Source organism: Microchirus variegatus, assembly GCF_963457635.1.
Source record: "Microchirus variegatus genome assembly, chromosome: 5".
NCBI lineage: Eukaryota > Metazoa > Chordata > Actinopteri > Pleuronectiformes > Soleidae > Microchirus > Microchirus variegatus.
In genome coordinates this window covers 18344200-18358790 of record NC_139806.1, presented here as the reverse complement: position 1 = coordinate 18358790, position 14591 = coordinate 18344200, and the positions used below count along the sequence as shown (strand labels likewise).

Sequence of the window (14591 nt, the reverse complement as noted above, 5' to 3'; positions counted from 1 at the left end):
GATGTGTTTTTTTGCAGTCCAGTGAAATGTGAATTGTGATGCGTTGCGATTGGTTATTAAAGAACGAGATTGATGCCTTATAGCCAGACTTATAGAAAATGTGTGGTTTAATAGGGAAGAGAATACTGTATTCACTTTAATGCTTCGTGGGCATCTTTGTATCCTGTTTGTGGTGTCTAATAAGCTGGGCACTTAAACAAATCAATCAATGTAGTCCTCTGTGCAGACGGGAATACTCTTTCATGCAAAGTTAGTATGTACTGTACGATCAAACCGAAAACAAGTGCAAAGGTGTCAAATTTAAATTTATAGGAGACTCTTTCACACTGATCAGTATTTGCCATTTGATTCCCACCACCCACAAGATAAGGACACAAGCTGAGAGTAATTATAACTCTTCACCACCAGGCTGAGGCTTTGCCGACTGGCACTGAGACAGAAGACGTGGGGTGCAAACAAATCTTATCACCCCCCTCAAACCAGACTGATACACAGTCATTTTTCGGGAAAACAAAGTTTTTCCTTTTTCTTTTGTTTTGATTTGATTTAGTTTGCCATTACAGATTTGCAAAGCACAGGTTCACAATAACAGTATTTGATCCTCAATAGAGCAAGTGAACGATAACAAGAGCGTAAACTGACACACCAACTGCTCGTCATCTGTCCCTCTCTCTCTCCCCCCACTCTGTAAACACTTCCTCTCTCTGACTGTTTCCAACAATCTGTCCAGATCCGGGAACGACTGTTTCTGTTGTGATGAATTGATTGTTTTTTGTGATGTAACAAAGCCGCGTGATGCTTTATATTCCATTTTGCGGTGGCAGAATTTATACACTAATAGATCGCTTCTGGATGTGTGTGTGCAGTGTGTGTGTGTGTAAAGTTGGCGTGCGTGTGTGCATGCATGCATGTATGCATGCGTGCATGTGCTGTTTCCATGGCAGAGATCCACAAAGCTTTTCATTCTTGTCTGTCTTTTCTCTCCTCTCACAACACCTCCCTGCATCACAGCTTTCAAACTCCCCCACTCCTTGTCTCTCAGCTTGTTGATTGACATGCAGCAGCCTACTTCCCTCAACTGCGTCTTTTATGCCCCATGGTTCTCAGCACTGTGCCTCTGTCAGGTTTCCATTTTTAGGATGGCTCAGTGATGTATCCATCTACTATCTCCTACATCCTCAACAAGTCAGAATTTCCCCTTTTTCTCTCACTTATGACATTTTAAAACAGCCTGCATCACACGTGCAGCACACTTAAGTCCATTCAAAGTCTCGTTGCACTTTTCCCACACTATGTTTGAGAGGATAACAATTCATTCAAGGGCATTTCTGATAATCATTTGTCAGAATTTCACATTTAAACGTTGTAAGAACCATAAAAAATAATTTAATAATGCATACCCTGAGATGCAATCTCACTTTTTCTTATCATGAGGAACCAAATTATCCCTCGAAACACTCAGATAAGTTAACACAAAATCTCATGCCAGTAATAAAATCACACAGACGTATTACAACTGGTTAATATGTTAAATTGTATTATTTTTAGATTCTGATGGCTGGCGCTCATAAACTACAGTCTGGGTGTTATCACAGTTCAAATAATACTGTTTGAGTTTGCCTCATGTGCAGGTGTAAGGATTACTCACAGATCCCGTGCCAAAAACTGTGGATTGCAGCAAAAGCACAAAGCAGCTTGGGTTCTTGATTGAGGGGAAAAAAGAGAGTAAAAGAACCACAGTGATTGAAACTAATGCAGTGACTGCAACTTAAAGACACTTTAAAAGGAGGAAAAAGCTCTTTGTTTCCAGTCCTGATCATTAATATCCAGAGAATCAGAAACATGAGCTGCGGTTACTGTGACCATCTGCCTCTCTTTAGTTTCTGTTTCTGAACTTGTCTCTGTACATGAGACACATACTGTATGTATGTATGTCCATAGGATCCTAGAGATCCCTCCTCTGTGGCTTTTCTTGAATTTTCTCACATTGTTTTTATAGTTTTCCCCACTCGATGTGAGGGTCTAAGGGTACTGAGGGTGTCACTTGCTGTACAGACTGTAAAGCCCTTTGAGTTGGAGTGTGTTATGTTGGGCTATATAAATAAAACAACCTGTCCTCCATCTGAAACGGCACCATGGGTCTTTTTGGGCCAACAACTGAATACGACCCATAGGTATGTTTTTAGCGCACAGGTATTGTTCAACTGTTAGTCAGGTTAGGGCTAAAAAAAGACAGGGCTTGGCAGTATTGTGTGTAACAGTGGGGAATCAAACCCATGTCGAAGAACAATGCTTTAACTAACATGCTAACAGGTAGTGGACACCGAATCAAAGCTACTTGTTGACGACACATATTAATGCTACTACCACTAGGGGGCGCCTATATTAAAAATGTACCTATGGGTCGTAAATCCCATAGTTACGGTTTGTTGTTTTACCATTACCATTTTACCATTTTACTAGTGCAGTGCCTGTACGAAGTATGTATTCCTATAGTGGGAGCTTATGCTAATGCATGATAAGAAATGTAAAGGCTAACATAAACACTTTGCAACCTCATTCGGCACAACGCAAATCAAATACGCATTGTAAAGAGATTCCAGCGTGCCTGACAGTCACAAAACGGGACCGTATCTATGTTCTCCGGGTCCTATGTTCCCCGCTTTGTATGTGACGGGGGAACATAGGACCCTTTCTCTAACCCTAATCCTAACCCTACCCTTTTTCAAAAAAAGGGTCCTATGTTCCCCTGTCACATACAAAGTGGACCTTTTTTGGGAAAAACGGGGAACATAGGACCCGGGGAACATAGGTACGACCCCCACAAAACAGCTAGCTAAGCTAATGCTAATCGTAGCCTCGCTAGCTTACCTTTGGAAACAGGTTTGCCAAGTTAGCCGCATGAATGGACACCATGTGAAAATGTGTCACCCACCATGAGGACAGCCTCTTCACTCCCACCTCCATGCTCCTGCCTACCTGCTGTTGACTCTCTGACAATCCAGACGGCGCCCCCTGCGTGTTGCAGCGTCATAAATCACCGAAAGTGTAGCGTGCTAAATCAGCGAAAACTAAAATTACTCCAAAAACGTGAAAATCAAGGATGCACACCATCAGGCCATGCTCAACCCATTATCCAAAGTCTTAGGGCGATCTGACTCACGGTCAGCGAGATATGCCCGTCACAGACACACAGACACAACTTGCTTTACAGATAGATATTTTTACTCGATTTCTACAAATTTCCACCTGAAGAGTGAATCCCTGCAACACTGCAGAATTTCACCATAAAGCCATTTTTTCCATACATTTTTTTTAATCTAACGATTGTTGCTTTTCGTGAAATGATCTTGCAACACTGAACGCTTGTTATTTGCTATGTCTGTTAAATATATCGAGGTTTGCTTCACACATCTCTAACACCTGCTCACTCCTACCCACCAAGCTGAGGTGTGGAGGAGGTGTTGATATGTTACATTATTTGTGTTGCACATAAATTATTCTGCATTAATTCAATGAGCGAGCTGCTGACAAAAATAATGGAAGGAGTCACTGCTCGCTTGCTTTGGGAGAACTCCAGTGGGGGGAAATGTTGAGGGAAATTGTAAAGATTTTGCTAAACAGAGCTCCATTGCAATGAATCACTGTCTGCCAATATTGATGAAGTGTTGACATGAAATCCTTCCAGCCACGGCAGATTGGAACAATGTTTTTTATATGTATAGCCTAATACAGAATGTAAAAAGCAGAGTGATTGCTTTTCGTTAGAACAAGGAAACATAATTTTGAGTTGCGTTCTGCTACACTCTGCATTATTCAAACCAAGCAGAGGGCAGATTCAGAGATAAACAGGAAGCAGAGATTCTGTCTCTCTGTGTCCTTTCAGCCTCCCCCAAAGTTACAGAAGTGGAAGCCATAATCTGCAGTCCATCAGCAATGTGTACACAGCACTGATCTTTGTCTTTGCATCAAATACTGCTCCTCTCTCCTTCGAGGACTTGAAGGAAATGAACTGCTGCTGCTCTCAGCTGGCTCATCTTTTTTTTCCATAATACCTTACCGCCCTGTGCTTTTCTCTTTGTCTCTTTTTGTGTCTCTCTCTGTTTGTTTCTGTGCACTGAAGTGGTTGCAAATTTGCATCCCCTGTAAACATATGCAGCAGATTACTGTATATGTGAGGAGCCTGGTAACACCTCAGACTTCAATGAATGCAGTCTGACTTTGCTTTTAGAAAAAAAAAAAATATAAAAAAAATACTGCTACCCATTTTCTTCTGCACTGATAACCAGATTGCCCACAATGCTTCACATGCATCACATGACAGTGGTAATCCTGCTTGGGTCTGAATCAGCTCCTAAGCCTTCACAGTTGCAGATTAGCATAGGAAAAGTACAGAGTATAGGAGACTCTGTAAGTACCAGGGCTTTCCCTGCTTCCTGTAGCTTCAGCAATGCCTTGGAGTCCCATCTGTTACGGCGCCACGGTGACCGCAGTTTTGACCCCAAATTTGTTTCTGTGACATTGAAATGAAAGAGTTTCTATTGTAATGAAAGTGAGGAGTGACGTTGTTGAACGTTGAATGCATTTCCAGCATTGGATTTCAGATAAAAACTAATTTGAAGCTGAGATTTAAACACTGCACTTATTCCACTGTCAGTTTTCACCCTTAGTGCTCGCCGTATGGTAAATTGCCGTGGGAATCACAGACAACTCCTTATATGGAGATCCTGGGGATGTGTGTTTATAGGTCACATATCCAGGCTTTACAAAATTCATTTATTTATTTTTTTTTAATTCTTGTCTTATTATGTGTTGTTGAGTCAAAGTTATGATTCATTTCTTATTACATTTTTAGTAGTGATATAAAGTAGCAATAATTGTGCAGAAGTCACAAAACAGACCATTTTTTCGACCAAGCAAACTTGTAACTGTGGCATATATTTCCAAAATTCACAAATTAAATCCGATTTTAAACTTGTTCTGTTCTTTTTGCACAGGTGTGTTTATTTAGTTGGTGAACATATTTGTTTTATCAGAGTCTCTAGATTGTGCTGGGAAAAAAAGGATATAAGACACGCTATATTATAGCCTCTGTACATACTGTACGTTTAAACATAGTAATGGAAAAAAGCAGCCTAAATGCTCTGTGGTCTAAGGGTTCATAATGATTTATTTGAGTACAAGAATAAATCATGTTTTTTTACCCCACGAGGAAATTAAGAGAAGAGCAAAGTAGGAACATAGCGTAATTAATGTGCATGAATGCCCACCTAATATTGTGCATTGTAAACATAGTCGCAGCGTATGGAAATAGATAGATAGATAGAATAGTATATAGTTCTCTCTGTATTGCTGTATTTCATTGCGGCTGAGTGCTATTTTGTTTGTACCTATTTTATTTCCTACACACTCAAAGCATGACAACAGCATGTAGAACTACTCATATTTGCCCCTAACAATCCTTTGCTCGTTCTCTCTTAAAAAAAAAACAACAACAACAACAACAAACTTGCATGGTAAATATAGCGCATCTGAGCATCCATCTTGTCTTGTGCCCACCGATGTGCATAATTATGAGTCTTTGTGCTCTTCACATGCATGGCCAGTGATCCCATTACCTCCATGGAAACAAAAAAAAAGGGTTATGAGAAGGCGTCTGCGGTAACCCAGTCTCTCCGGTGAAGTGAACGTCTGTTGCTCATATCCTCTAATAATGGGTTATATTCGTAAGCCGCCTTTTCATGCCTCTGCTTATTGTCCCTAAAAAGTGAGAGAATGACTCATCTTATTCCCTACAGTGAGACTGATCTGTTGATTTAACATGACATTTTGGGAACCATTTCAGTGTTGTTTTATTCATGTAAATGTAATGCATTTATTGCATATGATTATATATATTTGTCATACTTTCCTTTTTTGTTATTTTCATATATATTTCCTGATTTATGTGGCTGTTGGGTTGTAGTAAACTAAAAGTATCCTTTACTACTTGGATGTTCCCAAACATTAAAGGAGGCATATTATTATATTAATGCGGAACTAGACCGGAAGTTCCTATTAACGATGTTTTTTGGTGTGTATCTGCGTCATTATCTTGTTTATGAAGCCCTGACGGTTCGAAAACAAACAGTTCAGCCATTGCTGAGAACGTTGTGTTTTATTGTAATCTCGGGGCTCAACGAGATCACTGAAAATCCCGTAATAGTTACGTAAGCAGCGGTTCTCCTGAACAACCAATCGTCCTGCTCCGGGCGGAAGTCCGGGCACATCCGGTTGCGTACATTGAACCGCAGAAGAAGAATAACGTCCGTTGTGGAGGTGTTTCACGAGCGACAGTCTCTTCTGACTCTGGGTCTGACTCCGGGTCAAAGTCATAAAGGGACTGGCCAATCACAAGACTCTATCTTCTGGGGGTGAAAGTTCACTCTGAAATCTCGCAGCAGAAATACACCGTCAGAAAAGAGGATTTCTATCGGCTCATTTACAGAAACTAGGAGGTTTTTGACCATAAAAACAAGTTAATATATGTAAGTAGACCTCCATAACTAACATTTATGTGCAACAGGACCACTCTTTGTCACCTTGAAATCAACTTTTTAATAATTTTAATACTTGGGGCTCTAGAGGAGGCCCCATGAGTCGGCAAAGTGTGAAATAAGACGACTCACTCATGTTTTTGTGGCCAGCCTCAGTCTAAGAACAGGAGATAAAACACGCAATGTTGACTTCTGTGTAATTGTTACGTCACAACGAGACGTTGTCTCGCGGAGCTCCGCTTTCTCCCTAAAAAACGCCAGAGTGCAGGCGAGGGCAATAGTATCCTGAAGAGGGGAAGTACTTAAAGTGCTATTCTTGGCTCCACAGTGCAGTACAGAGTTCTACACAAACTTCCAGCCTCAGAGGATTTATCTGTCCAGTGGATACATGTTATATATGACGGCAATGTGCCTGCTAGAGTCGGCACATTGACTAACTGCTGTTAGCTGCCGGAGCCTCAGTGGCGCTGACGTAGTTTCCTGTGTCTCATTTGCATTTAAAGAGACAGGCACTCAAAACTGAGCGTTCTGAACAGGGCTGTTTGGGGCAGGGTGATTGAACTGCTGTGGTGCTTCATCCTTATTATTTTATTTTGACCAAAGCATGTCACAGACATGTTCATTAAGACACCAGGGAACTAATAATATGTCTCCTTTAATACATATGGTTGGTACATCCATGTGTTAGTGATGGTCGTGGTACCTTCTTTCTGTCAACATTTGATTTAATACATTTGAATATCGGGGCCACATTGTTGGTGTAGTGGTTAGCACTCTTGGCTTTGCGGCAAGAAGATCCTGCATTTGCACATAGTTGTGACCTGTTGATGAAATTATGAGGGGTTTTTTTTGGCTCATCATTCTTGTAAGAATGCTTCTTTTTCACTTCTTTCTTCTCTGACTTGTTTCTGTTGACAGGAGAACCACTGTCGCAGGATTAAGATCCTGGGGGATTGTTATTACTGTGTGTCTGGACTGACCCAACCGAAGACAGATCATGCCCACTGCTGCGTGGAGATGGGCCTGGACATGATTGACACCATAACGTAAGTGAAGCCATTTGTTGATGTATTGAAACGTAGATTAATGAAATTATCTAAGGAGCTTCCGGAGAGGCACCGAAGAGGCTGGAAGAAATGTTTTTCTTTATTTTTTTCCCTCCATGATTTCCTCCAAACTGCAGCCTGAGTATCCATGTGTGCTGTGAGTGGATTCTAACACTGAACATTTGACAGCATTTGGCTGAGAGAAAGGCCTGTAGCGGAGGGGGGGGAGAAGAGCTTTTTGTATTGAGCTTGAAGGTGCCTCGCGTACAATGAAAATGGGAGATTGAGATGCAGCAAAAGATTATATCAGATACTTTCATGACTTTTCAGGAAGCTTGTTAATTAAGCTCAAGCTCTGTACTCCGCGCTGATTCAACAGAAATGCTCAACATAGCAGTTTTCTTTTGATCATCAGTTTTCCTATGTCAGAGCATACTAGAATTACACATTTTACATTTCTCTGAAATTCTGAGTTGTGTCAGTCATCTGTATCTGAGCTCACTTATTACACTTAAATATGTTCTGATGACAACAAACAAGTGGTACCAAAAAATAGTGCCAATGTCTTTTAGGTCATTTCTAATCTCTAATATAGATTTATAGATTCCCTTATAGCTATAGATATATTATCTCTGATCCAGCACGTGTTCTGTTCCTGCAGGTCTGTGGCAGAGGCCACTGAGGTCAACCTAAACATGCGTGTGGGCTTGCACACAGGTCGCGTGCTCTGCGGAGTGCTGGGTCTCAGGAAATGGCAATACGATGTTTGGTCCAATGACGTGACCTTGGCCAATGTGATGGAGGCTGGAGGGCTACCTGGGTAAGTTCTAGACTTGGTAGACGCATGAACAACAGCCATGTGCAATGCATTCATGACTCCTACATACAACGATGCACTGAAAAGTACCGTATAGGCTATTATGAAAATGGATGCAGTCATGATTTTTGCAACTGGAAATTCACAAATGTCACTTGCAACAAGACTCGTATATCGGAGCCCTTGGAGGCTCCTACTGACGTGCTTTATTGTCTATTTTCCTCTATATGAGAATATCATTTACACAACTGATACTGTGTGCTGGAGAAGAGTGGAAAGAAGTGACTGAGACGTTTAACTCCGCAGGAAAATGTTTACTGTTGCTATAAATCAGTGGAAAAATAGACGTCCGTTCAAACTGAGTTCTTTTAACCCCCTGGTGGCTAAATACTTCCTAGATTTCCCTTTTACAAAGCAGAGGTCCACAGTCAGTTTTTCAAATATACAGTCTATTTTTCTTATTATCTATTAATTTTGAATTAATTAATTAATTTGAATGCCTACTACTTTTAAGTCCACATCAGTAGTCGTGTGGTGTGTTTCTCTGCTCTACAGGAAAGTCCACATCACCAGATCTACACTGGAGTGCCTAAATGGAGACTATGAGGTGGAGCCTGGAAACGGTCACGAAAGGAACGCCTTCCTCCAAAAACATGAAATTGAAACCTTCTTTATAGTGCCATCTCACCGACGGAAGGTAAGGTTAGACTCGGGAACATGAGCGAGATGACAGTCAATAGCTCAGAATCAGACGTGTGTTATGGTCCGTCTTTCTATTAGCCCTTGTCCTTATCTAAACCTCCTAATACATAGGCTGTGTGCTAATCCACATTAACAAACCTGATGTGCGTATGTGTTCGATCAAAGTAGGCTATAGGTTAGGAAAGCAGGCTTATCTTGGCCTCTCTTTACCTCTGTGCCAGCATCCAGAATAGAACTATCCTTTAAATCAGAAACATTGTGATCTAGTGCAACTACAATACCTCTTGTTGAGCTTATGGGTCACACAGACTGAAACATAAAGGACTGTCTCACAAACATACAGAGCACAAGTGTGTGTCTATCTATATATACACATAAACATGTCTCTAACAGATGTGCCACAAGCAGCTGGAGAGAGAATTTCAGTGTTTTCTCCGTATCCGTTCGGCATCTTCCTCACTTTTGATTATTTCTTCCAGCATGTTCACATGTTATGTGAGATAAGGCTCACACATAGGTTGCACACGGATCCTCACGTGAACCTGCAGCATCCCAGTTGCGTGTATATTTCTTTGATATGCAGGAGACTTTGCTAAGCCTCTTAATATAGCTGATGGTTAGACTTCATCAAAGGCATGGCTCAGAGAAAGATGTGCCCTTACTAAGCTGTGCTGTATGAGCTGCTACTCTCTCCGCTATAGTGTCTTTAATTACTTGTGCTTAGGGACACACGTTCCCATTTATCAAACAAAACACACATTTTCTTCCCTCTAAATGCCACACAGACATTTCCTCAAAACCTTTGACATATACTCAATCTTGATTACATCTTCTAAAATAGTGTTTCGAAGGAGAAGCGAGGACTGCAGAGTAATGAAACTATTAAAATCCCCCTAGGGATGGAGCCACCTCATGTCATCCACTTTCTCTTTAAATTCCTGAACCTGTGTGTGTTGCATACTATCCACTGACTGTGCATGAGTTAGAGACCCTTACATAATACATATATCACTGTGTGTGGTATCATGATTTAATCCTTGTTCCCATGTCTTATCTGATGACAGATATTCCCAGGATTGATTCTTTCGGATGTGAAGCCCGCCAAAAAGATGAAGTTCAAAACTGTGTGCTACTTACTCGTGCAGCTTATGCACTGCAGGAAGATGTTCAAGGCTGAGATTCCGTTCTCCAATGTTATGGACTGCGAGGACGGTGATAAGGTAAAATAAATAAATACTCTGTGTCTGTGTTGTCGATGTATCTGTGTTTGTGCTATGATTTAAATAACTACAGGCTATTATTATGCAGTCAGAATGTCTAGAGGCTCATGTAGGGCAAAATATCTAAAAAAAAAATCTCACCTGGTCAAATGAAGAATAAACTTAAAATCATTACAATGCTGCTGTGTTTTATTTGACCAAATTTGACCAGTTTTTATTTCATAAATTTTTTTCCCAGATCTTTTAACTCATAAAACTTGACAGAATCACAGTGTAAAGCTTTTATTTTCTTTGAAGGAAGGGACTTTGACATCAAATTTTTTTTGACAAATTCAATCCCAACTTCCATCCACTGTCTGAATAAAAGACTGTATATGTTTTGGGTGAAGTGGCCCTTAAACATACATACAGTAGATGATTTGTGCACAAAAAAGTCTTCTAGTCATATTTAGAATCTTTAATCAGTCAGAGTTTTGGAATTTTTTTTAGCACAAACCAAATTGTTGCTTTTGCTATACGTTACATACAGTAAGGTCTTGTTTATGTGTAGCTGAATTAACTTACGACAATGTCGTAGAGAATTCAGAAATCTTTAAGAACTTACTCTTTCAACAGCTCCCAGTGGATGTGCAGTGCACTAAACCATAAAAAGGTAGAGGTTGAGTTGTGTTCAGACGAGTGTACAATCCCATCAGCTATAATGACCTCAGCGTGTTGCTGCTGCCCGAGACCAACATGCCATTTACCTTACATATACTGTCAGTGACACTGACAATCTGGTTAAATGTCAAAGAGCTTATTTGACCTTGTGTGTCAGGAAAGAAAATCCTGAAGCCTGGCAACTGTGCAGTGCTTGTGTGTGTGTGTGCGTGCGCGCTTGTGTCTGTTACATACTTTGTGGCAACAAGCGAGATCATTCAAAATGATTTATGTGAGGGTTAAGAATCACTTAAGAGTTTGTGAGGCATGTTACCATTAAAGTTAAGGTCAGGACAAACATATATAATAATGTGTATGTGCATGTGTATGCTTAGCACAACCAATCCGCCAGTTTTGGAGTGTAGCATATATGTCAAGAGCTTTTGATTTTGAATTTCAAACAGCATAATTTCCACATTTTACTGTCTCCTCTTATGTGTGATAGCGTCCTTGCAGCGCAGACAGGCGGTAGATTAAAATAAAACAGACAAATGTAATATTTTTTTTTAAAAAAGGGAGAAAGGGTGTGACAGGTTAAGTCTCATATATGTACACCTTCTGCTGAAAGGTGATTTTACATTCAGGCCACACACTTCAACTATGTGGAAATGGCATATGCAGTCACAGCACGACCAGGGAGCAGTAAGGACAGGAGATGAATGAAAAGGATTTTTTGGTGCAGCAGACATGTCGACATGATGTGTACTATGGTGAGCACAATATGGAATGTAAGAGGGCGTCAGTATCTGCAAGCCACAGTGTTGCTGCTTTATAAATAATACAAGGCGAGAATGTGACTGAGGCACAGTGAAATAAGGGAATTGAGGAGGAAAGGAAGAAATGAAACGGTGGGGAAGGACGTATGAGATCAGGGAAGGGAAGTGTAGAAAGGAAGACATACTTTGTGGAAGAAAGGAAGTAGAAAATTAAATATATAGGGGAGTTTTTTTAGAGACGCAAGGAAGCAAGTAAAAGAAAACATCTATCGGTAAAGGTAAAATCCAAACGCAAAGAGATAAGGCAGGGAATATGAAATATATTAGACAGTAAGGAAAGAAGGGAAGGTTTTGATCCAAGCAAGAAAGCAGAAGAGGAATGCACTGGAGTTGTGAAGGATACAAGGAAGTGTTGAAGGAGGGACGCCAGTGTGCGAAATACCCATTAATAATCAGGGGGTCCCCATCTCCCATTTGTTGCACAATACTGTTTCACTACCCCAGGTGCCACCCTGCAGTATTGGCTATCTTCCCTGTCAGATGTGGGTTTGTGTGGGCCTTTTCCACAGCAAATACACAATTAGAAATAAAATAATTGACATTTTGTCTGGTTAAAAAGGATAAGAAAGCGTGCAAAGTGTATGATGTATGTAGATCATATATGTAAAACTGAAATTACAAAAATCTTTAGGAAAAAAACATGTTTCCAATTACAATTACTGTAACATGTTTAGACCCCCCTTAAATTTTGCATTTGAGGCTTTCAGGGGGTCTTGAATGTTAATCAGGGGGTTCTAACCCCCTCAGACCCCCCTGTATTTCACACAGTGAGGGACACGGATATGGGAGAAGCAGGGAAGGAAGGAAGAATTAAAGCAAAGCAAACGAAGCAGGACATATGACAGAAAGCCCTGAGTGCGGGGAAGGAAAGAAGGAAGGAAGTGAGCTGTATGTGCTTATATCATGTTATGAGCTCACGAAACACTCTGTTGATCGTTGCTCACCCTTTGATGTGCTAGGATGCTCACTTACATGTACACACACACACACAAACACAGCATGAAGAACCATCCATACTGTCATGTAAACTCTCTGGCTTTGCTCCAGTGCCCAGTGTTTTGCAAAGCTGCTCACTCTGGCTGCTGAAGACACTCAGAGCCAGCAGGGTGCATTCAGTAATTAAGTTAAGTGTCAGGGCAATGTCCTAATTTGAAAGTATAACCAGATGTCCATGTTTATTGTTGACTCTTATTTCACCCCCCCCGTTCCTAATATGATAATAGCAGTACAGAGGGTACAATGTTGCTACAGTTCTACCTCGTGAGTGAAAATGTCCTTTTTTTCCCGCCCCCCCCCTCCTGTCTCTCCAACAGCGGAGAGCCATGCGCACCACAGCTCCACAGAAGCTGAGGAATCGTACCAACACGAACCAGGCTAAAGTGATCCAGAGCAGCCCCCGAACGCGGGTCAACCGCTACATCGGCAGGCTGATCGAGGCCCGGCAGACGGAGTCGGACACGGCTGACCTTAACGTGCTCACACTCATGTATAAATGCTCTGAGCGTGAGCAGAGGGTGAGGGTGTGCTTTAGACGCGGCCATTTGTTTCGGACGCGGCCTCTGACTTGAACGCCGTTGGTGTAATGTTTCTCACTAATCCGCTCTCTGTCGTCACACACACACAGTACCACCAGATTCCTGATGAGTACTTCACCAGCGCAGTGGTCCTCTCTCTCATCCTAGCTGCCTTGTTCGGCCTTGTCTATCTTCTCATCATACCACAGTATGTACAAGTATTTGCGTCCCCTTCTTCTCACTATTGTTGTTCTGTGCTCAGATTCTTGATTTTTTTTCCTAACAAACCTCTCCATCTTCATTTACTCCACTCAGGGGCACGGTGATATTAGTCCTCCTCGTCTTCTGCATCTGTTTCCTAGTAGCTTGTATCATGTACCTGCATATCACTAGAGTACAGGTAAAGAGAGACGCTTACATTTCTCACCCTTACATGTGTTATTTATGTAAATTTTGATAGATATTCCGTGTTTGTCTGTGTGTTTGTCTGACTGTGAGAAGCGTAAAGAAAAAAAAAGAAGGATTTTGATGATATTTTCTAGGTTATGGCCTAAGGGTAGAAGAGATTTTATGTGGATACAGATTTGGATTGAGGATTTTTCTTTCTTTCTTTTGAAAAACTATTTTTAACCTTGCGGGATAGTGGACTGTATTAACACTGTGGGAAACCAGAGCTCTGAGTTTTCTCTGGAGTTATTCTGTCCAACTTTTACTCTTGACAGATTCTGGTTTTAACTTATATTATAAAGCTTGGTAACACTTTAGATTAGAGAACACATATTCACCAGTAACTAGGTGCTTACTAACATATATAAGCAGCATACTAGCCCTTTATTAGTAATCATTAAGCACGTATTAACACCTTATGTAGGAAATATCTTAATTCATGTCGTAATAGAGGTAGAATAAGGTTATGTAGAATAAGGTGTGAATAAGCATCTAGTTAATGGTGAATATGTGTTCCCTAATCTAGTTTTTCCCAAAACTCTATAACAACCCTATGTCCTTTAATTAACATATAATAATATACAGCTATTTGTGCAATATAAATACAACACATTAAATGTTACTCAGGCATCTATATCATCCTTGTTTCTTAGTGTTTTCCAGGGTGCCTGACCATTCAGATTCGCACTGCTCTTTGTATTCTCATAGTGCTCTTAATCTACGCTGTGGCCCAGGCCTGTGTGGTAAGTGAGAAAGCAATAGCAAAAAAAAAAAAAAAAAAAGTCATTTGCCACAAATGATCCACCATACTGGCTAATTTTGAGCTGTAATTGA

The 14591-nt window shown here is 40.8% G+C and overlaps 1 protein-coding gene across 2 annotated transcripts in view; it reads left to right on the top strand.

Annotated features, from left to right (window-relative positions):
• The window catches only part of LOC310927917 (adenylate cyclase type 1-like), a gene marked incomplete at both ends in the record, with an annotated part of 35106 nt that overhangs the window by 16031 nt on the left and 4484 nt on the right, over positions 1–14591 (top strand). For both annotated transcript variants that reach the window (XM_083890342.1, XM_083890341.1), the window contains 8 exons: positions 7455–7582; positions 8244–8402; positions 8955–9096; positions 10166–10321; positions 13110–13310; positions 13421–13518; positions 13626–13710; positions 14411–14500. In XM_083890342.1, the coding sequence (XP_083746468.1) occupies positions 7455–7582; positions 8244–8402; positions 8955–9096; positions 10166–10321; positions 13110–13310; positions 13421–13518; positions 13626–13710; positions 14411–14500 (1059 nt within the window). The remainder of the gene's footprint in view (positions 1–7454; positions 7583–8243; positions 8403–8954; positions 9097–10165; positions 10322–13109; positions 13311–13420; positions 13519–13625; positions 13711–14410; positions 14501–14591) is intronic.